This window comes from Kogia breviceps, chromosome 7 (genome assembly GCF_026419965.1).
Source record: "Kogia breviceps isolate mKogBre1 chromosome 7, mKogBre1 haplotype 1, whole genome shotgun sequence".
NCBI lineage: Eukaryota > Metazoa > Chordata > Mammalia > Artiodactyla > Physeteridae > Kogia > Kogia breviceps.
Genome location: NC_081316.1, coordinates 63610058 through 63636385, shown reverse-complemented (window position 1 = coordinate 63636385; position 26328 = coordinate 63610058). Strand labels below are relative to the sequence as shown.

General features: G+C 55.0%; 2 protein-coding genes across 5 annotated transcripts in view; both read left to right on the top strand.

The window, feature by feature from the left end:
- Positions 1-21666, top strand: part of CAPN5 (calpain 5) — a 55528-nt gene extending 33862 nt beyond the window's left edge. For 2 of the 4 annotated variants that reach the window (XM_067038434.1, XM_059068298.2), the window contains exons 4-13: positions 6822-7030; positions 10420-10612; positions 11453-11646; positions 12330-12407; positions 14113-14308; positions 14947-15069; positions 16195-16391; positions 17308-17423; positions 17960-18096; positions 19051-21666. In XM_067038434.1, coding sequence (XP_066894535.1) covers positions 6822-7030; positions 10420-10612; positions 11453-11646; positions 12330-12407; positions 14113-14308; positions 14947-15069; positions 16195-16391; positions 17308-17423; positions 17960-18096; positions 19051-19233 — 1626 coding nt within the window. In that variant the 3' untranslated portion in view covers positions 19234-21666. The remainder of the gene's footprint in view (positions 1-6821; positions 7031-10419; positions 10613-11452; positions 11647-12329; positions 12408-14112; positions 14309-14946; positions 15070-16194; positions 16392-17307; positions 17424-17959; positions 18097-19050) is intronic. The other 2 variants (XM_067038436.1, XM_067038435.1) reach the window with 1 other exon arrangement.
- A 2351-nt stretch (positions 21667-24017) lies between these two features.
- MYO7A (myosin VIIA) overlaps positions 24018-26328 on the top strand; it is a 99394-nt gene continuing 97083 nt past the window's right edge. Inside the window, exons 1-2 of the mRNA XM_059068299.2 lie at positions 24018-24230; positions 26075-26138. Coding sequence (XP_058924282.1) covers positions 26121-26138 — 18 coding nt within the window. The 5' untranslated portion in view covers positions 24018-24230; positions 26075-26120. The remainder of the gene's footprint in view (positions 24231-26074; positions 26139-26328) is intronic.

Sequence of the window (26328 nt, the reverse complement as noted above, 5' to 3'; positions counted from 1 at the left end):
GGGGGGCTGCAGGGCCCTGGGAACAGAGGCACTGAGAGATGGAGGGTCAGAGCCAACCCTAGTAGCCGGGGCTGCTGGGAGGGCAGGCCCCCACTTTGGAGGCAGGCAGGCAGGAGCAGTTGGAGTCGATTCTTCAGTGGGAGATTTGGCTGTGGTGTGAGCGATGGTCCTTTCTAACTTGAAGCTCGGGTGTCTATTCCGGGACATGCTTGGATTCCTGCCTGCTTCTCTGCTGACTCCGGGGGAGCCTGGAGGCTAGACCCCTGTGGATGGCCCTGTCCTTCTGCCTCTCTGCTTGACCCCTCCCTGCAGCTCTGGGGACCCTCTTGGTGCAGACTGCTTGTGTCCCCACCCCAGCACATCTGCTCTGTGCACGCATGTGAGCGCCTGTGCCGTGCTCACTGCGTGTCCCCAGTAGAGCCTGTGTGTCCCCGCCTCGTGGTATGCGTTCTCTTCCCAGGAGCCACCCCTCCCTGGGCCCCCCTGCCCCCTCCTCCTGCAGCTTTCAGGGGTGAGGCCCAGAGCAGGCGGTGACTGGCCCAAGGTCAGACATCAGCATGGGGTTTGAAACCAGGTCCCCTGACACCCAGCCAGGAACCAACAGCCCTGACAGTTTTTTCTCCAGTGGCCCCCAGACCAGCCTCTGTATTGGGGGCATGGAGAGAGCCATGCTGAGGCCTCGGGGAGACACTTGGGGCCCACAGGGGATGGTGGGGACCCACCAAGCCGTGCTCAATCTGGAGTCTCCCTCCCTTGCCGGGTGGCCGGGCAGGAGGCAGACAGGACAGGGGAGTGGCTGAGGGGTGGGGTGGGATCAGGCCTGTGCCCGGATTTCCCTAACATGCTGTATGTCCTCAGGCAGCCCCTGACCCTCTCCCAGCCTCAGACTTTCTAAAGGGAACAGCCTGGTTCTCTGAAGCCCCTTGCAGCCCTGCCCCACTGACCAGAGAAGACCCATGTCACCATGTCACCTTAGGGCCCCACCTGACCCCGGCCCTCACTCAGTTTGTGAACGGTGACAACAGAGGCCCGGGGAGGAGGCTGCCGGCTCGAAGTCACAGAGGGTGTGGAGGGGCCGGCGACAGGGTGCATGTGGATCAAGCTCTGGGTCTGTGGACCTTCGACCCCATGACGCTGGCCCCCTGGGATGGGAAGGGCCCATGCACAGTGGAATGTTGTTAAGGTTTTCCTTTCTCCTCTTGGGAGGGAGGTTGACCAGGTCTCCCCCAGGTTTGCACACACCATGTACTCCACACACCAGCAGGGATGACCCCTCATGTGTGCACAGCCCTCCACAGTTGATGCAGTACATCCAAGGCCGTTCACCTTCGTTCTCACAACAGCCTTGGAGGGAGGGTAGGTAGATGCAGGGACACTGAGGCTCCGAGAGGTGGCCTAGTCGAAGCTTAAGTCCCAGCCACACACCAAGGTTGGTAAATTGGTGTCCAGCATCAAACAACAATCAGTATCGAGGCTACAGAGAACAAGGAGCTTTATTTGCAGGTCTTAGGAATTGCAGCTGGGGGGGACACAGATTCAGGTAGAACCAAAAGAGCGTTCCAGGAAAGAGGAAGTCAGGGGCTTGTAAAGGCAAAAGCCATAAGGTCGTTAAAGGAAATATTTGTCCTTAAGGCTGTCAAGAGTTATTTTAGGGTAAAGATCCAATAAATAGCTTGAGTTTCTGGAACATTGGGCAAATGTTCTGGATGGCTGCATCAAGACAAGAAGTGGTCAAAGTTCAGATTCCAGGCAGGTGCTGACGTGCAGAAGTCACACTTTCTCAGTGGCCTCCCAGCTCCATTTTAGAGCGCTGTCTTAGTAAAGCTGACTCCATTTATTTTCCTTTCACACCGGTAGTGTGTACAAGCTCACCAGCTGTCCAGACCCTCACTGCGGCCAGCATCTGGGGATTTTCCTCCCAGGAAGACTCAGCCAGCTGTGGAGCTGGCCCTGGCCCTGTGCCGGGTGGTGGGGATCTGAGCAAGAGCTTGGGGGAGGGGCTGCCAGACGGCGCCCAAGGAGAGGGTGGGGTCAGGAGGACCCTGCACCCTTGGGGACTGGGATGAGGCCCGCAGAGGGAGCCACCTGTGCAAAGCTGAGGTGGCCTGAGGCATCACGGGGTGTAGATTCCTATAGGGACTGAGGGAGGCAGTGTTCAGGGGTGAAGCTGAGAGCCGCAGGGCTTTGAATGCCGGGCCGGGGAGCTAGTGTCCCTGGCGATGGGGCTTTTCAACTGTAGTCACGTGAGAGGAGAGAGACAGCCTAGGGAGCCCTTGGACCCATCCCTCCACCTCAACAACTGCCAACTCATGGTTGATCTTGTTTCCTCTACAACCCCGCTCCCCCCAGGCAGCATGTCATTTCACCTGTAAATATTTCTGGATATATCTCTGAACGATAAGGACTCGTTAAAAACCCAGAACCATAATATTGTAACATAACTAAAATAACTTTATAATAATTCCTTATTATCATCAAATACCCAGTAAATGTTCTGGTTTCCACTCTGGGTCACAAATGTTTATATGTATATTTTACACTTTGTTTGAATCAGATCCAAACAAATGTCCATTACTGCAGTCCGTTGGTTCCCCTTCATCTTTTCATTTTTTTCCTTGCAGTCTAGTTGCTGCAGGAGCCAGTCATTTGTCCTGTGGAGTTTCCAACCATCTGGATTTTTCAGGCTTCGTTTTCATGGTGTTGATTAATATTTGTCTGTGCCCTGAGTTTCCTGTGAGGTAACACTCACCTCTGGAGGCTTCATAAGGTGTGGCACAATTTTTTTTGCACAACTGCTTCATAGGCGAAGTTCTCTCAGGAGGTACATAATGTCGGGTTGTCTCTTTTTGTGTGACATAGGAACCATCAGTGATCCTAAATCGATGTTAGAAACCATGATTGCCTAAATCCATTATTTGTCAGTGGTTGCAAAAGAATAGGAGTCTAGGACTTCCCTGGTGGCACTGTGGTTAAGAGTCTGCCTGCCAACGCAGGGGACATGGGTTCAAACCCTGGTCCGGGAAGATCCCACACGCCACGGAGCAAATAAGCCCATGCACCACAACTACAGAGCCTGCGCTCTAGAGCCCGCGAGCCACAACTACTGAGCCCTTGTGCTGCAACTACTGAAGCCCGTGTGCCTAGAGCCTTTGCTCTGCAGCAAGAGAAGCCACCGTGATGAGAAGCCTGCCCGCCACAATGAAGAGTAGCCCCCTGCTGGCCACAGCTAGAGAAAGCCGGCACACAGCAACGAGGACCCAATGCAGCCAAAAATAAATAAATAAATTTATTTTTTTTAAAAAAAAGAATAGGAGTCTAATATTCTAATTTCTTCTCACTTCTTAGATGGAATTCATCACCAGATAAAAACCTCCCTTCATCTGCTATTGGTTACTCTACGCCACAGTTTGTATAGAAAAGTCAGGATAAGTCTTTGATTTTTTTTTTTCCTTTCGATTTCCAGTTTCAAAAAAATGAGTTGTTTCCCTGCCACCCTCCAATAGTGACTAACTATTTGTTTGTGTTAATATCATCATGGTCTCATGGATTTGAACATATTGGATGTGTTTTCATTCATCACTGTCATTATCCTTTACTGCTGCTCAGATTGGCCCGTCTTTGGCTGGTGGGAGCCTCTTCAGATTGGTCCTGAATCCTCTGGTTGCTTCCCTGATTTCTGGCATGACTGGATATGGTGTGGAGGGTGTTTGGTTTGTGTGCCCGTGGGAGCACACCTCCCTGGACAGACTGCTTCCTCTCGCTTGGTACCCTGGCTGGCAGCAGAGAGGGGCTGAGGGGTGAGAAAGCTGGCCTGCGGCTTCCTTGAAGGGCTTCCTTGAAGGGCTGTGATGTGGGAGGGAAATTGAGGCCCATGGAGATCGCTGACTCTGTATCACAGACCCTGGAGCCTCATTAGCTGCCTTTTGAGTCACAGAGGGTTCAGAGCCAAGCCCTGGGTTTGACTAATGATCCTCCTGTGGCCCCAGTGGTACCTCCCAGCTCCTGCGAGGGCTCCTCTTCTTCCCTCCCCCCTCCCCCATCCTTCTTCCGCATCCCGTGCAGTCCAGAGCTTTCAGAGCAGGGAGGAGTGGAGGAGGGTGCAGTGGCCAGGCCAGTGTTCCCAGCTTCCGACTCTCCATTGCTCTGTGCCCCTGCATGTACCCCCTTTGTTTTTCAAAATGAATTTATTTATTTATTTTTGGTTGTGTTGGGTCTTCACTGCTGCGCGCGGGCTTTCTCTAGTTGCTGCGAGCTGGGGCTACTCTTCGTTGCGGTGCGCCGGCTTCTCATTGCGGTGGCTCCTCTTATTATGGAGCACAGGCTCTAGGCGTGCGGCTTCAGTAGTTGTGGCACATGGCCTCAATAGTTGTGGCTCTCGGACTCCAGAGCGTAGGCTCAGTAGTAGTGGCTCACGGGCTTAGTTGCTCCATGGCATGTGGGATCTTCCTGGACCAGGGCTCGAACCCGTGTCCCCTGTACTGGCAGGCGGATTTTCAACCACTGCTCCACAAGGGAAGCCCCTGTACTCCATTTTTGATACATTTTTCTGTCCTGAAATCAAATGTCAGGGAACGTGCCAGGGGTCAGGGCAGAGGCCGGCCTGGGAGTTTTCACTGACAGAGGACACAGAGTTGACTGAAAAGGAACCAGCTAGTGATCAGCCCTTGCTGGGTTCTAGGCTCTGTGTCAGGCTCTGAAGCCCTGAGTGTGAATCCTGCCTCCCTCACTGGTGCCTGTGGGTGGCCTTCTGCAGCGACTTCCTGCCCTACCCCTCAGAAGACAGCCCTGAGGGTTCAGGCGCTATGGCACTTAGCTGGGCTCCGTTAGTGGCTGTAGCGCCTCTCACTGTGCTTATCATTTTCATTGTCTTGGTCTCGAATGTCCCACTAGGGAGCATTTCTCTTTGCCAGCATCCCTGTTGATGGTTAGAGGCGTGTAAACAAAAGCGTCCTTAATGAGGGTGGGGGTTGGGAAAGGCTTTTGGCTGAAGTCTCTGCTCAGGCTGCTGGGGACCTTGGGATTTACAGCCTCCTATACATCTCTGGCTCCTCAGCCTGACTGCCTGCGTGCCCACCCCCATACCTGGGAGTGATTTTCTTCTAGAAGATGGTTCTTATGGTCTTGATGGGGTTTGGCTCCTCTGGGTCCTTGCCCCAAAAGGGCCAGCAGGTCCCCCTGACTCAGCAGGGTGAGGGTTTTTCCCCTACCTCCCCACCTCCTGCTGCCCCCAATTGCCTCTGTTTGTCCTAATCTGCTGGGGAGATGCCCACTGCCAGCTCTCAGGACGCCTGCTCAGAAGCTGCTGCTTGTCCTCCAGGGTCAGGCCCACCACTCCCTTCTCTCCATGGCCCCGCCTGTACCCCGTGTCAGCCTCAGCACTTGCCTATGTGCCTGCCTCTCCCACCAGACTGGGAGCCTCCCGAGGGCAGGGACCATGTCTGAATCATCTGGGTCCTCAGTGCCAGTGTGGGGCTGGGTGCAGAGTGGTCCACACTGATAAAGAATTCATTATTTGGAGGCAGACAGACCTGCGTTTGAATCCTGTCTTCAAACCCAGGTCTGCCTGCCTCCAAAGAATGTGTATATTTTCTAGCTATGTGACCCTGGACGAGTTACTTGCCCTCTCTGAGCCTTGATGTTCTCATCTGTAAAGTGAGGGTGGATATATTAGTAATTTCATGGGGTGGTTGTGTGAATTGAACTGAGATAACCCATGGCAGTCACAGGCTTGGTATCTGACATTTCCAAGATGCTCCATAAATAATCAATTTTATTAAGAGTCCCAGTGGATGCCTGTGAATTTATTCATTCAGTTAACACATGTTTATTAAGGACCCTCTCTGCGCCAGGCCCTGGACTAGGTGCTGGGTGGATAGCAGTGACGAAGGCTGACGTGTCTCTGCCCTAAGAGAGTTGACATTCCAGTGACAGTATCAGCACTGAACACAATGTCACACACTTGTGTAATTATAACTGGGGACAGTGTCTCAGAGGAGAAGTGCCAGGGGCCGTGAGATGCATGGACAGGGGTCCTGGCCTAGTCTGAGGAGTCAAGGAAGGCTTCCTGGAGGAGGAGGGTAGGCCCTAAAGGACAAGTGAGAGTCAGCTGCAGGAAGAGCAGGTGCAGAGTTCCTGACCAGAGAAAGAGCCTGGAGCAGGGCATGGTAGGTGGAGGCTGGGTTGGGTGAGGGTAGAGACATGAGCCTGGGGACAGAGCATATTAAGGGTTTGAACTTTATTTTCCAGGGGACCTGATCAGAAAGATCGCTCTGCTGCTGTGTGGGGCAAGGGCAGATGTGGTTGCTGATGCTGTTAGTGTCCCGGGGCGAGGAGATGGGGGACCGGGCCAGGGTGGTGCCGGGGGGCTGGAGAGGAGGAGGTGCATTTTAGCAGAATGTGGGAGCTCAGATTGGATGGAGAAAGGGAAAGTGGGGAGGCCAGCATGGCTGCCAACTTCTGGCTCGGGCAGGACAGGGGGCATGGTGGCACCACTGACCAGGCAGGAACTTGGATGGATGTGCTGTATTTCTGAGGGGGAGGATGCAGATGGAGGCATGAGGAAGGGAAGGGGAAGCTCATAGAATCTTAGAATGACAGAGCTGGGAGGAGCCTCAGGGGGCCTCCAATCCCTTCAGGGATGGGGAAACTGAGGCCCGGAGATGAGAAGGATTTGCTCAAGGCCCATACTGGTTCATGGCAGAGATGGGAATTGAACCCAGTATTCCTTTCCATTTGATTCCCTGGAGGCACGCACCCCCATTTCCTCAGGAAGCCAGCTGTGACCCTCAGTGTGTCCCCATCCTGTCCCCCTCCCCATCCAGGTCATCCCAGACTGGAAGGAGCAGGAGTGGGATCCTGAGAAGCCCAACACCTACGTGGGCATCTTTCACTTCCATTTCTGGCGCTTCGGGGAGTGGGTGGACGTGGTCATCGATGACCGGCTGCCCACAGTCAATAACCAGCTCATCTACTGCCACTCCAGCTCCCGCAATGAGTTCTGGTGTGCCCTGGTGGAGAAGGCCTATGCCAAGTAGGTGCCAGTGGTGGGCGGGCGGGTGGGCGGGAGGCCAGGCTGGGGCGGAACTGCTCTTGGGCTCTGTGCGGGTGTTCCTCTAGCTGGGGCTCCAGGCACAGAGAGGTGAGGGGCAGGTGCAAACACACACAGCGAGCTCAGAGCCCGGCCCCCAGAGCACAGCCAGGTGTGGTGGAGCCCTGGACTGCAGGGCCTCTGGGTACCTGGTGTCAGGTCCCCACAACCAGCCCACATAGAGAGGAATAGGTACTCCCACTTCTACCTGGGGAGATGGAGGCCCAGGCAGGTGTCCTGCAGGTTGCCAGGGGCAGAGCCAGCAACCATATTCAGGTTGATGGTTCTTTTCCAAAGATCCAAGTTGCTGAGCCCTCCCTGGAGGCCTCGTTGGGGATGCGGTGTCTCCGAGCCTGGGCTGGTGGAGGAGGTTAGGACAAACCACTGCCTTTCCTGCTTGCTGGGCCTCCCCTTCACCCACCCACTGGTCTGTCTACCTGACTGTCCAGCCATTCTATCTTTGCTGTTCCCTCCTCCTGCTCTGTGCCAGGCCCTGGGTTCCCAGCATGGGCATGAGCAAAGGTTTGCTGAGCTGTGGAGGGCTTTGGGGCAGTGTGACCTGCCCAGGCCCCTGCAGGACAGGTGCAGGCCTGGCACAGGAGGGCCAGTGGGGTCAGAGACCAGCTCTGTGGGAGCCTCTCCTTGATTCTTCCTCCCAGGCCTGTTTGTCATTCTCCTTGGACAGTGGTGTGTGTGTGTGTGTGTGTGTGTGTGTGTGTGTGTGTGTGTGTGTGTGTGTGTGTGTGTGTGTGTGTGTGTGTGTAAAAGGAAAAACAAAAACTCCATCAAAAACAAACCCATGGAACCGTATTGCACTGTTGGCGGGAATGTAAATTGATACAGCCACTGTGGAGAACAGTATGGAGGTTCCTTAAAAAACTAAAAATAGAATTACCATATGACCCATCAATCCCACTACTGGGCATATACCCAGAGAAAACCATAATTCAAAAAGACACATGCAATGTTCATTGCAGCACTATTTACAATAGCCAGGTCATGGAAGCAACCTAAGTGCCCATCGACAGACGAATGGATAAAGAAGATGGTGGTACATATATACAATGGAATATTACTCAGCCATAAAAAGGAACGGAATTGGGTCATTTGTAGAGACGTGGATGGATCTAGAGACTGTCATACAGAGTGAAGTAAGTCAGAAAGAGAAAAACAAATATCGTATATTAATGCATGTATGTGGAACCTAGAAAAATGGTACAGATGAACTGGTTTGCAGGGCAGAAATAGAGACACAGATGTAGAGAACAAACATATGGACACCAAGGGGGGAAAGTGCCGGGGGCTGGGGTGGTGGTGGGATGAATTGGGAGATTGGGATTGACATGTATATACTAATATGTATAAAAGAGGTAACTAATAAGAACCTGCTGTATAAAAAAATAAATAAAATAAAATTGAAAAACAGAAAAACCCATGAAAACATGTTGGCAGATTCCATTTTTAGTCCTAAGAAAGCAAAACCCGCCCCCTGGTGGTCAGTTGGTCACCATGGTCCTTGGTGCAGGCTGCTCTCCTCCCACTCTGGGAGACCCACTCAGTGACTCAGTGGGCTAGCTCTTTTTTTTTTTCTTTTTCTTTTAAGTAAAATTTTTATTATTTTAAAAAATTGTCCAAAATATAATATTTATCATTTTGACCATGTGTAAGTGTACGATTCAGTAGCATCAATTACATTCACAGTGCTTTGTACCCATCACCACTGTCTATATCCAGTATAGATGATGATACTTTTCATCATCCCCAACATAAATTCTGTTACCCACTAAACAATAACTCCCTCTTTCTCCCTTCTCCCAACCCTAGGAACCTCCATTCTGCTTTTTGTCTCTATGAATTTTCCTATTCCAGGTAGCTCATATAAGTGGACTATTTGTCCTTCTGTGTCTGCCTTATTTCAATTAGCATAGTGTTTTCAAGGTCCTTCCATGTTGTAGCATGTATCAAAATTCTGTTCCTGTTTACGGCTGAATAGTATTCCATTGTATGTGTGTTGTATATATGTATGTATGTGCCACATTTTGTTTATCCATTCACCTGTTGATGAACACTCGGGTAAATTGTTTCCACCTGCTTGCGATTATGACTAATGTGGCTATGAACATTGTGTGCAGGTATCTGTTTGAATGTCTCCTTTTAGTTCTTTGGAATATATACCTAGGATTGAATTGCTGGGTCGTATGGTAGTTCTGTGTTTCCATTTTTGAGAAACCACCAAACTGTTTTACACAGGGGCTGCACCATTTATGCTTCTAAAAAAAAAAAATTATTTACTTTTAAAATTATAAAAAGAATGCATATCTGTTATAGGAAATCCAGAAAATATAGGAAACCATGCAGAAGATAATAAAACTCTCCTATACTCCTGCATATTCTCCCAGGTTGCTGTTCTCCCCGTCCCTGTTTTGGGCCATCTGGGTTAATGGGGCAGCTCCTCTGTTCAGGACAGCAGGACATTGTCCCCTCAAGGCCCCACCCCCTCTCCATGTCTCCATTTTTTCCCTTTGCTCTCCCTGCACCCTCCCCCACCAGCGGCAGCTCTTTTAACATCTTTGATGGCTCTTTTGTTTGTAGGTTACCTTGCAAAACCTGTGCTGGTGTTTTGTGGGCATATATTTTCAATTTATGGAAATGGTATTTTGTCTTATATCCCATTCTGCTTCTCACGTTCACATTTGGCACTCTGCCTTTAAGACCCCAACCTTTTTCCTAACATTTAAATAAGGAGCCACAGCTGTGTCCTAGCACCTGATCTGTTGCACATAGTAGATGCTTAATCTTTTTGAAATGAATTATTGCATACATTTTAGACATAATTGGAGTCTGGCTGTATTGCCTTTTCAAATGTAACAAGCAGGCACTAGCATTTTCCCTGCAGTAGGAGTTCCTTTACAGTGTTTTCTTCAATGGCTGCTTGAGATGCAACATTAGCTTTTAAAACCAGTTCTCTGTGTTAGACATTTAGGTGATTGCTAGTTTTACAGTGTTATAAATCATGTTACTCATCCAGAATTATGTTAAAAGACATATGAACTTTTAACACTTCTGAAAAGAATTGCTGGATTTCTGGACAGCTAATTTTTGAAGACGGGGCTGTGAAGGCCAAGGGGAATTTGAGTGACAAAATGGTGCGGTTCAGTGGGACAGACGTTGGCCTGGGTGCCGGAGACCTGGGTTGGCTCTGTTGTGTGGCCTGCTGTGTGACCTTAGCAGTTCTCTTGACCTCTCTGAGTCTCAGAAATCTCCCCTATCAGGTGAAGGATTTAGGATGGCTGGGGAACATGATCTGGGAGTTCTTTCCACATTGCTTCCAGGCTGGCAGGCTGTTACCAGGCCCTGGATGGAGGCAACACGGCGGATGCGCTGGTGGACTTCACAGGTGGGGTTTCCGAGCCCATCGACTTGACTGAGGGTGACTTTGTCAGTGATGAGGCCAAGAGGAACCAGCTCTTTGAGCGTGTGTTGAAAGTGCATAGCCGGGGAGGCCTCATCAGTGCCTCCATCAAGGTGGGAACACAGAGCCAAGCCCCAGAGGCGGCCCCTCCCCTTCACTGACCCTCATTGGGGTGGGAGGTGACTGGCTTTTCAGGGAGAGCCCCTGCCCAGGTTGGATCACAAATCCAGACCCTCAGCCTCATGGGGGGAGGGGAGCAGTTAGAGGGTGCAGCCCCTCCCCAGTGCTGGATAGCACAAGCCTCAGGCCCCCTGCCTTAACCTTTACACTATGAAAGGCCTCGCCCACACTGTTCAACTAGCGTCCCCCTTTCCCAGCCCTTTCATAACAGAGTGATAGGTCCTTTGGCCAAGGTTTAAGGCATCAAAGTTGCGAGGCAATGGGAAGGGCGAGGGAGCCCCTACTGCCTGCTGGCACAGGCCTGGGCTCTTCAAGAGGATCGTCTTATTTCATTGACTGCTCATGTTTTGGGTAGGAAAGTTGGGACTCAGTGAAGGCAGAATTTGAACCCAGGTTTGCTGACCCAGTCGTATGTTGATAAAAGACTGGAAAATTAAAAAGCCCTGGTTTCCTGACTTCTGTGGTGTAAATACTCCTACCATGGTTGATTTCAGGCTAACGTTTTAACAGCCAGATTGCAAAACTGAGCCAGTGCTAGTCGCTCCAACACAGCCCTGGGCTGGTCCCACTGCAGGTCCCTTCCTTTATCTCCCACTGCTGTTCCCGGCTTGGTAAAGGGCTGTGAATGCAGACGTCAGTCCCTAACCTCAGAGGAATGAGGTCTTCCCTTTGTGTGGGGCTGCCATTCCCTCCCCGTCCTGTAGGGGGTGGTGTGGCCTCTGGCTCCAGGTGAAGCCTGCCCTGCCCTGCCTCTGAGCAACTGTGTCCCACAGGCAGTGACAGCAGCAGACATGGAGGCCCGGCTGGCGTGTGGCCTGGTGAAGGGCCACGCGTATGCCATCACTGATGTGCGCAAGGTGCGCCTGGGCCGTGGCCTGCTGGCCTTCTTCAAGTCAGAGAAGCTGGACATGATCCGCCTGCGCAACCCCTGGGGCGAGCGGGAGTGGAACGGGCCCTGGAGTGACACGTGAGCCCCGGGGCTTGGGCAAGGACAGGGGGCAGGCACAGGGCAGACCCCAGGTGGGTGGGCCAGGGTACGAGGGCTTGGGTAAGGACAGGGTGGACTTCCTGGAGGAGGTGGCACCAGGGCTGGGCCTTAAAGGATTTGGGGGAGGATGACATTAGGAGAAGACTTACTTTGGAGCGGGCATGTGGGGGGGTGGATTCAGCATGGGCAGAGGTCTGGAGGTGGGGATGAGCTGATTCCTATAGGGGATGTAGAGACCAGTCTCGGTGCTTGAGTGGGGAGGAAAGCAGGGAGGGAGGCCACCAAGGGAGGGAATGGGGGTGACTGCCCTGTGCTTGGCTAGTGGCCCTGGTGAGGCCAGGAGAGGAGCAGAGCCTAGGCCCCCAGTGAAGGAGCTCCCTTCACTGAGGGTCAGTGCCCCCCTTGCCCCAAGCCTGCAGCATTGCTCCCAGACCTCCGGATCCCCGGCATGGTGGCAGCCCACGGTTGCCTGCGAGAGTGGACAGACAGCACTTCCTGGAGAGGGGCCTGGGCATGGCCCTGGGTGCCCCCGACCACACCCACGCTGATGGAGGCCTAGTGCTGAGCTGTCCCTCATGCCTCCTGACCCTTGCCAGAGTGGCCCTGACGGCGTCCCTCCTCTGATACTCCCCTCTCTTCCCTCCCCTGTGCTCACATCCCAGCTCAGAGGAGTGGCAGAAAGTGAGCAAGAGTGAGCGGGAGAAGTTGGGTGTGACTGTGCAGGATGACGGCGAGTTCTGGTGAGTGTGCTCTTGCCCTGGGCGGATGTCCAGGGCTGAGAGGGGAGCCTCCTGTGTGCCGGGCAGGAAGCGCTGGACAGGGAGGCGGGAGCCAGCGCCCTAAAAATGCCCCACCGTCAATTTGCCATGTGGCCTCGGATAAGTCACTGCATCGTTTTGGGCCTATTTCCTCCTCTGTAAAGTGAATTGGGCAGAATGGACCCTTTTGTCCCCATAGCCCCCACTGCCCATGTCAGGGGACCCTGGGCTGCTCTGGTACCCAGGCTGAGCCCTCGGCAAGTAGGCCAGGGTACCAGCAGGTGGGGAATTGACCAGAGGGCAGAGGGCATGCTGGCAGCCTGATGCCGAGAGCAGGTAGGAAGAGGAGAGGCCCTTTGGAGGAGCTAAGACTCAGGGAGCAGAGGAGCCCTTGGTGGGCGAGGACAGAGACCCAGCCCAGAGGCAAGAGAGCACACTTGGGTTTGGGATGGGAAGAGTGAGTTCAGGGAGGTGAGGAGGTGAGCTTGGAAGATGGCAACAGCCTTGCTTATTTATTTATTTATTTATTTATTTATTTATTTATTTATTTTTTTTTTTTGCGTTATGCGGGCCTCTCACTGTTGTGGCCTCTCCCGTTGCGGAGCACAGGCTCCGGACGCGCAGGCCTAGCGGCCATGGCTCACGGGCTTAGTTGCTCCGCGGCATGTGGGATCTTCCCGGACCGGGGCACGAACCCGTGTTTCCTGCATCGGCAGGCGGATTCTCAACCACTGCGCCACCAGGGAAGCCCCAGCCTTGCTTAAAGAGCATGATAATGATTCCTGCATTCATTCACTCTCTGCATTCGTTCATTCGGCATTCATTCATTCTGCATTTAGCCCTGCTTGCCAGGCTCAGTGTCTTTCTTCAGCAGGACACTTGATCTGGAGACTGAGCCACTTCCTGGAGGGAAACAGGAGTACCTGGTGTGTGGGAGATGTTGTGAGGGCTCCAGGCAGATCCAGAGACAGATGGCAGTGATCCTGGCACCCCAGTGAGGTCCCCTCCTGCAGGTGTCAGGGGAGCCGCTGCAGGAGGCTCCTCAGGCCTTTTGGTCTGGGCTCCTGTGGATGAGATCCACTTTGCCCAGCCTGGCTCAGGGGCCAGCCGAATTAAAACATAGCAGTAAAGAAAACCCTCGTCAGGAAAGGGCTTCCTCCTAAGGCCTTTCTCAGATATGTTCACCCTTGATGCATATGTGTGCATATTCTCATATATGTGCACACTTGAAGGTGGGTGGGCACTTCCCTTCCCCCCGCCCAGGCTCCTGGAGGTGTGGCAGCATCCTGGCCACTGCAGCTCGCCTACCAAGGGGTTTCCACCACTAGCTGTGGATGATAATGGATGGAAACTGTAGAGGGCTGTGCACATTAGTTATTCATACTATTAATAATTGTAACGGCCAGACTTTGGCAACTCCTGTCTGCTGGAAGTTGTATTACATGCTTTTATTGTTATTGCATTGCTTAATTCCTGCACTAACTCTGTGAGATAGGCAGCTGTCGTCAGATTCATTCCCGTTTTACAAAGCAGGAGACTGAGGCCAAAAGAGATGTGAAGGGTCCGTGTGATGCCATGTCCACACTTGCTGTGTAGGCCGTGGTGCAGAGCACGTGGGGCGAGTGGGCAGGCTGGTGGGCGGGGTGGGGGGCGGTGACCAGCCGACTCAGCCCCTTGCCACGCCCAGGATGACCTTTGAGGACATGTGCCGATACTTCACGGACATCATCAAGTGCCGCCTGATCAACACGTCTTACCTGAGCATCCACAAGACGTGGGAGGAGGCCCGGCTGTGCGGCGCCTGGACGCGGCACGAGGACCCGCTGCACAACCGCAGCGGGGGCTGCATCAACCACAAGGACACCTTCTTCCAGAACCCGCAGGTGAGCCTCCTTAGGGATCCCCACTGCCCCCACCCCTTGAGCAATTGTGGGGCCCTCGGCACCGTCCTGCCACAGACTCCTGCATGACCTCGGGTACATCCCTGTACCTCCGTGGGGTTCAGTGCACCGTTTGTACAGCGGGGTTGTAAGGGCATATCTGGGAGGTCCTGTCACCCCCAACCTCACAATATGACTTGCAGGCTCTGAGTGCCCTAATAAGAGTTACAGGGACATTTTATTTAGAGGCTGAGCTGGGGGCTCAAACCCATGTTTCCACACATAGTACTACTCCTTCTGGGAAAACTTGGCCAGGCTGGCTCCCCGTGGGGACTCCTCCCCTGCGGTCTCCTCCGTCATGACCCTGGCACCCGCCTAGTCCTCACGCCCGGTGTGCCTTCGTTGAGCACCAGCTGCATGCAGGCTCAGAGCTGAGCATCCATCGTTTCCCCGAGTCCTCCCACCCCGCATGCAGGGTGGACATTGCCAGCCCATCTCACAGATGAGGGACTGAGGCTCAGAGAGGTGATGTGACTTGCCCAAGTTCACACAGCTGAGTTCTGGGCCGCGCTTCGGGAGCCACCGAGCCCAATTTCAGTGTGGGCTCACCGTGTGTCCCTCTTCCTCTGCTGCACCCGCAGTACATCTTTGATGTCAAAAAGCCAGAAGATGAAGTGCTGATCTGCATCCAGCAACGGCCAAAACAGTCCACCCGTCGGGATGGCAAGGGTGAAAATCTGGCCATTGGCTTTGACATCTACAAGGTGAGGCCAGCTGGGACCCCTGCTCTGGGTAAGGAGGGTTTGGGCTGCCTGGGCCTGGGGGAGAGCACTCTAGAACACTTTGGTCTCCGACATCACCCTGGTCACCCTGGCTACCTTGGCTGATGCCATGGTTGTGCTGTGACACAGGTCCTGTTTCGATCCCCACAGAGGCCCAGCCTGCCTTGGATTGGTCCCGCTGGAGCTCTCAGCCTGATCTCTTCTCGCCCAGACCCACAGGCTATTTGGACGGGGAAGGGGACGATTGCTGGTGGTCGGGCTGGGCTCTGGGGGGCCCCCCACTGCCTCTTCCCTCAGGGCTCTGGCCCCCCTGAGTTGGAGGCCTTGCTGGGCACTGGGCAGAGCCAGGAGGGCTTCCCACTGGCCGCTCCCCTGGCCTGAGCCCCAAGGCCTTCCGCATGTTGTGACGCCCCGTGTGTCATGACATGCAGCGTAGCAGGGCACCGTGGGCCTGCCAGACACCGAGAACCTAATGAAACCACGTGCATGTGCTAGGCCCGCGGCCCGAGTCGAGGCCCTGACATTTGATGTGCTGGGTCGTATTATAACCGTTTGTTCACGTCAGCCTGTTGGAACATTCACTGCATGCCGATGTTGTGACTTTGACGTGACATGACCTTCGCTGATGTGACTATAGCTTATCATGGCACTTATTCCAGGAATTGTCCAGCATGTCCCGGCAGCTGGTGATGTCATTTCATGGACACATGCTGTGTCCTGGGCAGATAGTGATACTTGATTCTGTTGTGATGTCAGAAACCCCGCAGATATTGTCCCCAGGGGGATTCCCATTGCCACCCCTCTCAATAGCTTTATGAGATATAATTCACATGCCATATGACTCGCTCACTTAAAGTGTATTCGTAGAGTTGTGCAGCCATCACCACAGTCTATTTTAGGCCACTTCCATCGCCCCAAAAAGAAACCCCGCACCCGTTAGCCGCCACCACCCAGACGCATCCACCTCCCTCCCCGCCGGTCCTAGGCAGACAGATGCTCATGTACTTCTGACTCCGTAGATATGCCTCTTCTGGCAACGAGGGGGAGATGTGGGGTGCGGGGTGGGGTGAGGGGCTCTGTGTGACCCGGTGTCCCCGCCCCCGTCAGGTGGAGGAGAACCGCCAGTACCGCATGCACAGCCTGCAGCACAGGACCGCCAGCTCCATCTACATCAACTCCCGCAGCGTCTTCCTGCGCACGGAGCAGCCCGAGGGCCGCTACGTCATCATCCCCACCACCTTCGAGCCAGGCCACACCGGCGAGTTCCTGCTCCGAGTCTTCACTGATGTGCCCTCCAACTGCCGGTGCGTGGGGACTGGCTGGGGGCCTGCTGGGCTGGCGGGGCCCAGGTCCACACCAGGCTGGCCCGCAATCTTCAGCCCAGAGATCTTCAGTGTCATCCTAAGCCATGGAGCCTGGGCCTCCAGCCTCCTTGGCCTGACATTGGCATCCATCCCCTTTCTTTCCCTTCCTCTCCTCCCCTGTCCCAGCCTTTCTTGGCCACACAAAGGAGCAGCTGCTCACGTGTGCAGAGCACTTCACAGTTTATAAAGAAGCTTTCACTCATCTCATTTGCTCTTCCTGAACCTTGGGGTGGGAGACCTGACCCCTTCATTTTACAGATCAGAACTGGAGATTGACATTGGTTGGGGGTGGTTTCTAAGTCCGTGCCACCAGTGGCAGAGACCCGCTAGGTGGACCCTGAAACCATCCCCGTCCCTGCTGCAGTGCAGACCTGTGCGTCCCACACTGCCCTCCCACCTTGCTAGGCAGCCCAGAGTCGGTGCTCCCTGCCCACATCCCAGACTGGGGAGGCAGCTTGTGGAATTAGTGGACCTGGGTCCCACCAGTCTGTGCTGTGTTGGGCAAGCCCCTTCCCCCGGTGATGCTGATGCTTCCTAATCCGTCAAATGGGCATAGTGGCAGTCACTTATCTCCCAGGGCTTTGTGAGGATTAGAGATAATACCTGTAACATCCCAGCAGAGTGCTTGGCACACAGTAATGCTCAGTGCATTGCTTTTCCCTTGGGGGAGGAGGGGGCACCCTTGGGTAGGGATGGAGCAGCAGGAAGCTTATGGAGGTTTGTTTGCCCAAGACAAGCATTGTCTGGACTAAACACTGCTCTTGACCCCCGCCCCACTCTTCTTGAATCCCCTGACCTTCTGTCTTCCCGGACGCTCTCCATCACCTCCCGCCTCTTCTCCTCTGCCCTGCATCAGGGAGCTACGCCTGGATGAGCCTCCCCGCTCCTGCTGGAGCTCCCTGTGCGGCTACCCCCAGCAGGTGACGCAGGTGCATGTCCTGGGGGCCGCTGGTCTCAAGGACTCCCCAACAGGTGAGCTTGCCTGGAGAAAACCCCCAGCCCTCCTCCCCTCCCAAGCCACAGACACAGCCTCCAGAGCTCTCCTGCTCTCATTGAATGAACAAACCCATTCTGACATCCACTTTGGGCCCAGCCCTGGGATGAAGCTGGGCGTATAGAGAAGAACATGCTCTGCCTCCTGCCCTTGGGTGGCTTCCAGTGTGGCAGGGCAGTCAGACACAGGGACAGGCAGCTAGGAGGGAGGGCTCAGGGAAGGCTTCCTGGAGGATGGGGTCTTTCTCCAGGCTGAGGAAGTATTAAGGTATGAAGCCTGGTGAAGGAAAGTAGGGGAGAAAGGTGCTCCAGGCAGGGGGAACAGCTTGGGTAAAGGTCTGGAGACCAGAGATTACCAGCGTGCCCCCTGCTATCTCTGGAAGTTAGGGAGCTGGCCAGGCTCTGGTCTCCCTTCTCCTGAATACACGAGCCCAGGCTTCTGCTTCCAGACATCTGTCTCATCCGGGGCCTGTCCCAGCCCCACCCTCACTCCATTGCCCACTCCCTCTTTCTAGGGGCTAACTCTTACGTGATCATCAAGAGCGAGGGGGACAAAGTCCGCTCGGCCGTGCAGAAAGGCACCTCGACGCCCGAGTATGATGTGAAAGGCATCTTCTACCGCAAGAAGCCAAGCCAGCCCATCACTGTGCAGGTGAGCCCACCTGTCTGGGGTCCCTCCTGAGCCCCCCGCCTCATACTTCCACACTCAGGGTGACTGGGCCCAGCGTGGCAGGGCCTTTGACAGGGACCCAGGAACACTGGGTTCTGGTTCCCACTCTGTCCCCGACACATTTGGCCTAGGAAATTCTCTTGCCTGCCCCTCCTGGTGCCCCAGAGCCCCCTATGTGGGATGGGATGAGTTGGATTAGCTGTAGGGATTGTGGGACACAGCAGGGTCAGACTCCTGGCCAGGGACAGTGGTCGTCTCTGCCAACCTTGCCCCAAAGCCTTGGGAGTTGTTCCTTAAGTTCCCCTGGTGGCAGATGGTGGGGGTGACTATTGTCTGAGAGCAGGGGATCAGAAAGCCAGGGTCCTGGGCACGGGCTTCCTTCTCCTCTCAGGCCAAGGGGGCCACAGTTCTGAGCTCATTGGCAGGAAGCCCTCTGTCCCTGGGGTCCAGGCCAGCATCTCTCCTGGTGAGAAACCATCTGTAAACAAACACTCAGGTATCCTGGGGTAGCTACTATAGGGTTTCCAAGTTTTTTAACACTGAGTCCTACCGGATCAAATCACAGACCCATAGATGTTTGGGCTGGAAGGACCCTTAGGAGCCGTTGATCCAAACCTCATGTTGAAGATGGGGAAACCAGAGCAGGGGGCGTATCACTTGTCCAAGGTCACCCAAGGTCAACAGCAGAGCTAATAATGACGGATTTAACTGTATACATGGAGGGGAGCTTTGACATATGGGAGGAAGCCTGAGGCTCTGGCAGGGGCATGGCCTTGCCCAAGGTCCATGGTGAGGCAGATGCAAGGCTCCTTTTCCTCAGCCCAGCTTGCATCACAGGAAGGGGAGTCAAGGCTCTGCCACCGCTGTCAGCCGCTCTCACAGACCCACAGTCCTTGCCTTGGAGATGGACCCCAGCCATCCTCTGTCTCCTTCCAGATCTGGAACTACCGAGTCCTGAAGGATGAGTTCCTGGGCCAGGTGCACCTGAAGGCCAGCTCGGATGACCTCCAGGCGCTGCACACCCTCCACCTCCGAGACCGCAACAGCCAGCAGCCCAGCGACCTACCGGGCACCGTTGCTGTGCGCATCCTCAGCAGTGCCTCCCTCACGGCCATCTGATACCTGCCCATCTACCTGCAGTTCTCACCGCCATCCGCATGTCCCCAACCAGGCCAGGGACTAACCTGGGAGCCGGGACACTGGCGTCCTTTTCCCAGCTTTTCCACTGACTTGCTGTGTGACCTTGGGAGGTCTCGTCCCCTCTCAAGGACACTTGCCTCAGTGTCCCAAGGACCCCAAAGCATTCCCTTCTCATAGAGGAGTCTTCTTGCCTGAGATTTAAAACAGCCCTCCCTACCCCAACTGCCACCATGGCTAAGGGACTCAATCCATTGAAAACCTTTTCCCAAGGCCCTGCTGTCTGCCAGCAGAGTGCCAAGAAGATGTCAGTTGTTTACACACAAACTGCCACATCCCCAAGGTTCACTCTTGCCCCTCGTGTCCCAGGCCTTCCCCAGTGTCCAAGACTTGCTTTCTTTGGCACCTACATCTGGTTTTCTAGGCACCTTGAAAGGACTCTTGGCTCTTGGGTTCCTGCCCAGGCTAGAATTTGGGAAATGTCCAGGTGACATCTGTCCATTCTCGAATCCCATCCACTCACCCGCCCATCATGTATTTATTCAAAGGAGATTTGCCAAATGAATAAACGATGCCCATGAGACCCAATGTGGAGCTGGACCTCTCCTCGCAGCTCTGGGAGACCTGGCGTCCGTCCTGGGCCTCGCCTCTGCTCTCAGGTCCTCTCAGATACAGACGCCCAGAGGAGCTGCAGCCACCTTCTCCTTCTAGGTTCTGATTGCATTCCCAGCCTCTGGTTTAGGGTCCCTGGAGAGGTGGTGGAGAGGAAGGGCGTCCTGCCTCCACTACCCTGATGCGAGAAGGAGTGTGTCTGATGTAGTGGGCCAGGTGGGGAGAGACCTGAGGGGAGGCACATGCTCCCAGAACCCCCTCTGCTGCAAGACCTGGGCTTTTCTCGGGAGCAGGGACTCTGGAGTGGTGGTCTCAGGCCCGCTGGCATCAGTTTGCGCGTTGGGCTTGACAGGAGATGGTAAATCCATTGTCTGACCAGAGGCCCTTCCACCAACATTCCCCCGAAGCGTAGCTGAGGAGCCGTAACCCTCTTGCTGCCTGGACCAAAACTCTCCTTTTAGTCCTCAACGTTTTATATTCTTTCCGTTTTAACTCTCAGTTTTAACCAGGGGTTTTTAAAGGAAAACTGAAAGCCAGAACCCTTTTTTTCTTCTTAAACTCCAGTTCCTGTGATCCTCTGATTTTATTTTGATCTGCCTGGGGAGGGACGTGGGGAGGTCATACCTTCTCAGAGGAGGTCTGGAAGTGGATGAAGAAGATGGGGGGTTGTACTTGGATGTTTTACAAGCCAGCACCTACTGTGCTCTTGGAGAGTGTTGGCGCTGTGACCAGCTTTGGATCTCTCCTGTGCCCTTCTCAGGCTCCAGACCAGGTGACGTCAATGAAAAAGTCCAGTTGGTTCAAGATCAGGAATTCCTGTGGCCTTGCTGGGAATTCCTTTGGGGAACCTGACTTTTCAGCTCCACATCTGGCTCTTGGGTGCAGTGTCCTGGCTGGATATGCTGGATTCTTGACTTTGCTGGATTCTTGACCCCTCACTCTGGCTGGCTCTGCTCCTGTGTCCTGGCCCTGGGTCACGGGAGGGGCCAGGAACTGAATGACAAGGAGGACGAAAGGATTGCTTCTCGATAAGCTGGGACTTCTCCTCAAGAACCCCAACCTAGGGTGAGGACTTTGCGTGTGACCAGGAGCAAGTTGCTTAAACCTCCTGTGCCTCGATTTCCCCCTCTGCAAAGTGGGGCCAGTGATTATCGTTTGTCAGCACTCTTTACTAACAAGTGCTGTATAAGGGCAAAACAATACCCTTTCTCTATGTATCTTTGTATGTGTACACACTATACACAGTCATGTAATCACTACTTCTCAGTGTCTGATTGAAAGGAAGACTCCTGAGTTGGGTGGAGCGTCGAGGGCCGGATAAGCCAGCCTGGGACCTCTGGGGCCGACACACAGGTCTTTGCTCAGCCATGTCCACCTGGGCTACGGGGGCAAACGAGGACCAGCTGGCAGACCTGTGTGGGCTTTAGCCTGGGGGCTGGGCATTGTGTCCCTCGACTCCCTTCTCAGACAGAACTGGTTCGGCAGCCCTGCCCTTGCTCCCGGTCGCCCTTGGTTGGCTCCTGGCTGTGTGGGGATCCTGGTCCCCAGGAGGCCCTGGGGACTGGGCAGGTGAGGATGGGGGTCTTTCAGGCCGGGACTCGAGGGTGAGTGGGGAGAGCAGCTGCTCTCTGCTTGGTGCACCCTGCAGCTCACAGGGGCCTCAAGTCCCCATTTGCAGATGGGTGGGGCCCCTGCTCCACAGCACCCCGAGCTGGGCTGCGTTCCCCTCAGGGCCGAGCGCAGGGTCAGGGGAGTGGAGACCTGTTCCGTTCTCAGAATAAATGTTGCCACAATTCCAGAAAAGCCTTCCTGTGTCTGTCTGTCCCTCTGGGGATAAGGGACAATGAAGGGAATGTTTCTCAGGCCTGGGTGACTGTCCTCTGGTTAGAGAACCACGTGAGGGAGTTACAGCTGAGGCTGGACCCCGAAGCCTGCCTGGTGGGGCTGTGCTGGTATCATTTGGATCATTCAGCTCTCCCTTCACCTGGCCTTTTCCCAAGTCCCGTCCCAGGCACGGGGATGCGGGGGAAGCAGCCACAGTGGGGCACTGTGTACAAACTGGTGGGGAAGACATGCAGAGAACCAGTGGCGAGGCAGTGTGGGAGCTACTGGGTGTTCCCTGAGCCTGCTGGGGGCAGGAAGGCCTCGCCCTGAGCCAGTTGTGGAATAGAGGGGGGCAGCCGCATGAAGGGCAGCCAAAAAGGAGATGGGCTTATGGGGGTACAGGTGGATGTAGGGGATCAGAGTGGAGGCTGTTGAGGGGAAGATGATGGCAGCTCGAGCCAGAAAGCCGGGGGTGGCGGGGAGGAGAAACCAGAGAGATTTCGGAGGTAGTGTGGACAGAACTTGATGGCTGTGTTGGGAGTGGGAAGTAAGGAAAAAATAAATGAACTGGGCTTCCCTGGTGGCGCAGTGATTGAGAATCTGCCTGCCGATGCAGGGGACACGGGTTCGTGCCCCGGTCCGGGAAGATCCCACATGCCGCACGCAGAGCAGCTGGGCCCGTGAGCCATGGCCACTGAGCCTGCGCGTCCGGAGCCTGTGCTCCGCAACGGGAGAGGCCACAACAGTGAGAGGCCCGTGTACCGCAAAAAAAAAAAAAAAAAAAAAAAGAACTAAGACCAAGATTTCCTCGTAAGACTGTGAGAGAAGGATCTGCTGAATGATGTACCCACCTTAGCATAGTGCCTGGCCACTGGTGGGTGCTGAGCAGCTGTAGCTGTGCAGCATCTGGAGGGGACCACATACCCCCGCGCCGCTCCGCACCCATCCCTCACAGCTCAGACCTGCATTCTGCGTGGGGCACCGTTTCCTCTTTGCGCCTCAGCTTTCCCATCTGTGTGAGGCTGACACCACTCGCCCACCCAGTCTGGCCGGCTCAGCAAGAGATGATTAGAGGGATGGTGGGTACCAAGTGCGGACGGCAGATGGGAGTCCAGCAGTGGGGGCAGTGTTCAGGAGCAACTCCGGTCATGGGCACCCAGCCAAGCACACTCCAGCATCCAGGGGTCTTCAGGGGTCAGGGTCGTCGGGTCAGAGGGAGCCCCAGCCTTGGCAGACCCTGGGTCCCAGCACTGTCGCTTCCCACCCGCTGCTCCAGGCAGAGGCTGGATGCTCAGCCTCGCTCTCCAGGGGGCGCCGTCGGGCACCTGTGCCCAGGGGGTGGCGCAGTTGGGCCATTGGTCCCTCCCTGGGTCCCCCACCCCATCCTTTGGGTGGCAGCCAGGTGGCCCCTTCCCTGCAGGCACAACCCAGTTACAGAGAATCCAAAAGAGTACCTCCCTCCGCCCTGGCCAAACCTGTCCTGGAGAGGCCTGCCTGGCTGGGGCTGCTGCCAGGGTCGCTGCAGGCGAAGGGCCATGACGTGCAGGGGCCAGGTCTCAACAGGGAGTCGGTGTCACTGTCTTCACTGACGCTAATAATGAACATTTTGTTCACTCTCTTCCTCGTTTACCCTCCTCCCCTACTGTAAAATCGCATTTTCCACCTCAGTTTGCACGAGTCCCTGGTACATGCAGCGTTGCTCCCAGTTAGCTGCTTTGAGAAGGTTTCCTGGATGATTAGAGACAGCAGGCATCCCACGCCCCAGCCCCAAGAACAAGCTGTGGGGCAGTGGTGAAGTGATGAACTTCAGGGTGATGCATCTGGGGCAAGGGCAGTGTCTGTGTGTATGTGTGGAGCAGGGTGGGTGCAGAAAGGGCCAGGAGGCAGGGCTTGCTACCTCCTGCCCTGTCTCGTGGGGTCCTTTGCTCTGAGTCTCAAACAGCCATTTTGCAGAGAAGGAAACAGTCTTGGCAGACAGCAGGCAGGGGCCAAGACTCAGCAAATCAGTGACCAAGTCGGGATCAGAACAAGGTTTCCTGCCCAGGTGCTGAGAGCAGGTGGTGGGTATTACTGTAAATGACAGGAGGCAGCTGAGGCTGGATGAGTGGCTCCGGGCCTGCTCCCAAGATGGTCGGCAGCACAGCCGAGAAAGACCCCAGTGCCCCGGCCTCCCCGCTGGGCGGCCAGGGCTCCGCCAGGGCCCTGGGCAGCACAGCCCGCCTCCCATGCTGATGTCACGACACCCAGACCTCGGAGGGCCCTCCGACTCCGCCTCCCGGGGGAAGGCTCTGGAGTGGGGAGGAGAGGGCAGCAGTGCTGGCCGGAGAGCTGCCCTGGGCAGGAAAGAAAGGGAGAGACTGAGAGAGAGAGTCACACAGTGAAAGACTGCAAGACCCAGAGAGACCCCCAGAGCAAGTCACGGAGCAAGACAGAGGAAGAGGGGGGCGTGTGTCTGCAGATTTTCCCACACCTGCCACCCCAGCTTCCCGAGCCCTCTGTACAGGTGGCAGCTGCAGCCAGGCCGGTGGGCAGCAGGGACCCAGGTAAGGATGGGCTGCCCGCTGTCCTGAGCACTGGGAGAAGGGTTTGCTGGACTTCGGGGGAGTCATGGGCTCGGGCCACCCTGGAGCCACTGTCCCCACAGCCAATTGCTCCTGGTCTGGGCCCCCTGCCATCTCTGACCAGAGCTGGGACGGGGGGAAGACATGCTGGGGGTGGCAGACAGAGAGTCCTCTGTCCCTGACTCTTTGTCTCCTTAGGCCTCTCTCAGCCACTATCTCTTTCTTTATCTCTCTCCTTGGATAAGTCGCTTCCTTCTTCTGTGCCTCAAATTTCCCATCTGTGAAATGGGAGATGAAGCCCCATCAGCCATGGTTGTTGGGAGGACAAGGTAAAACAGAGCATGGGTACAGAAATGTAAATACAGTTCTGTGTACTCTGTTGTCAATTTAAAAAGCAATTAACTTGAACAGGGATTAGTTTTTATTTTTAGGAAAAAAAATGTCTATTTTGTAGTTTTTTCCTTACACGTGGCCCTTAAATTCTATGTTCTTTCAACCCCTTTCCACCCCCCAAAGCCCTGAAGGCCCTGGTTCTGCCCCTGGCTCTCGGGGCACCACAGCTGGGCATCCTCTTCACAGACGTACCTCCCCACGGCAGCTGCCTGCTGGCCTTTGTTGAATTCCCTTCTCAGCCAGACACCCAGGCCAGGTGCAGGTCTCCAGAAGGACGGTGTGCCTGCTGTATCCCGGAGCCCCAGGGCAGGGGTCAGGGCTCAGGTGTCAGGTAGTGTCATGGGCAGAGGATCAAATGCCTCAGTGCCTCTGAATGGACCTTGTGAAAAATTGATGCTCATCCTGGGAGGCAGGCAGGGGGCCAGAGGAGCCTCATGCCAGGGCCGATGGGCTGGGGCTGCTTTTGATCACCACGCTCAGTCCCACGAGTCCTTCCTGAGCCGTCCCTCTGCTGTGTGAGGTGATGGCTGAGCTCCACACCCTACCCTGTATCAACTCCCTTACTTTGGGAGCAGAGGTGGGGACAGACCCTGACCAGACAACAAATGCATATCGTCAGGGCTGGATAGAGGGAAATATCGGGGCTCTTGGCAGCCTGGGGACAGTCAGGGAAGGCTTCCTGGAGGAGGTACCATCTAAACTCAGCCATGAAGCATAGGTGGGAATTTATTAGTCAGAATTCCAGGCAGAGGGTCCAGTGTATACAAAATCTAAGAGGTATAAAAAGAGGCAGCATATTTCAGGAAGAATGAGTGCTGAGAATGGCCCAAGGGCAGGGGTGGGGAAGGAAGAAAGCAGAGAGAGGCAAGACTGAGACACGTAGTGCTGGGCCTTAAACGCAAGATGGGGGAAGGATTAGAGCCCCCATCCTGAAGGCCGGGGGTGCTCTGGAAGGGTTTTAGGCACGGCGTGTCATGAGCAGGTCATGTTCAGCCTGACCCTCCTCTTGGGCCAGGCTGTCCCTGTCACCTGTACTCCTGGGGCAGCTCTGAGCTGGGTGGCCAGAGACCAAGTCCTAGTCTTGAATTTGTCCTGTCCTGCTGTGTGACCTTTGGCAAGTCTTGGTCCCTCTCTGGCCCCTTTTCCCATATGTCCACGGGAGGGGGCTAAACTTTCTACTTCTTAGGAGCCCTTTGGGAATCTCTGAATAACAGTAGTAAAAAAGGAGCTCAGCTGCTCTGGGCAGTGGAACTGGTGATGGTGGCAGAGGCTCAGGTCACGCAGGCTGGGCTGTGGCCAGAGGGAGAGAAGCCAGGGAGGTTCCTCAGGGAGGAGGGGCTGGGGCTTTGGGAAGAGCCCAGGTGACCCCAGCCAGGCTCAGTGCTTCCAGAGCTGGCTGGCTCAGAGGCTTGACATGGTCTCTCTCCCTGCAGAACTGTGTCTGGCCAGGCGGGCGGTAGGAGCATTTGACCAAGGACAATGGTGATTCTTCAGCAGGTGAGGGCTCCTTCATCTTTCTATCAGGAATAACCCTGTTGGGTGGCTCATCCTTCCCTATCCCATATTCTCTTATCCATGTTCTTAGCTGTAGAATCCCCTCCCTAATCCTTTCTTCTAGAAAACTCCTATCTATGCTTCAAAACCCAGGTGTGAAACTTTCCCTGACTCTCTCAGGGCCCATTCTCCC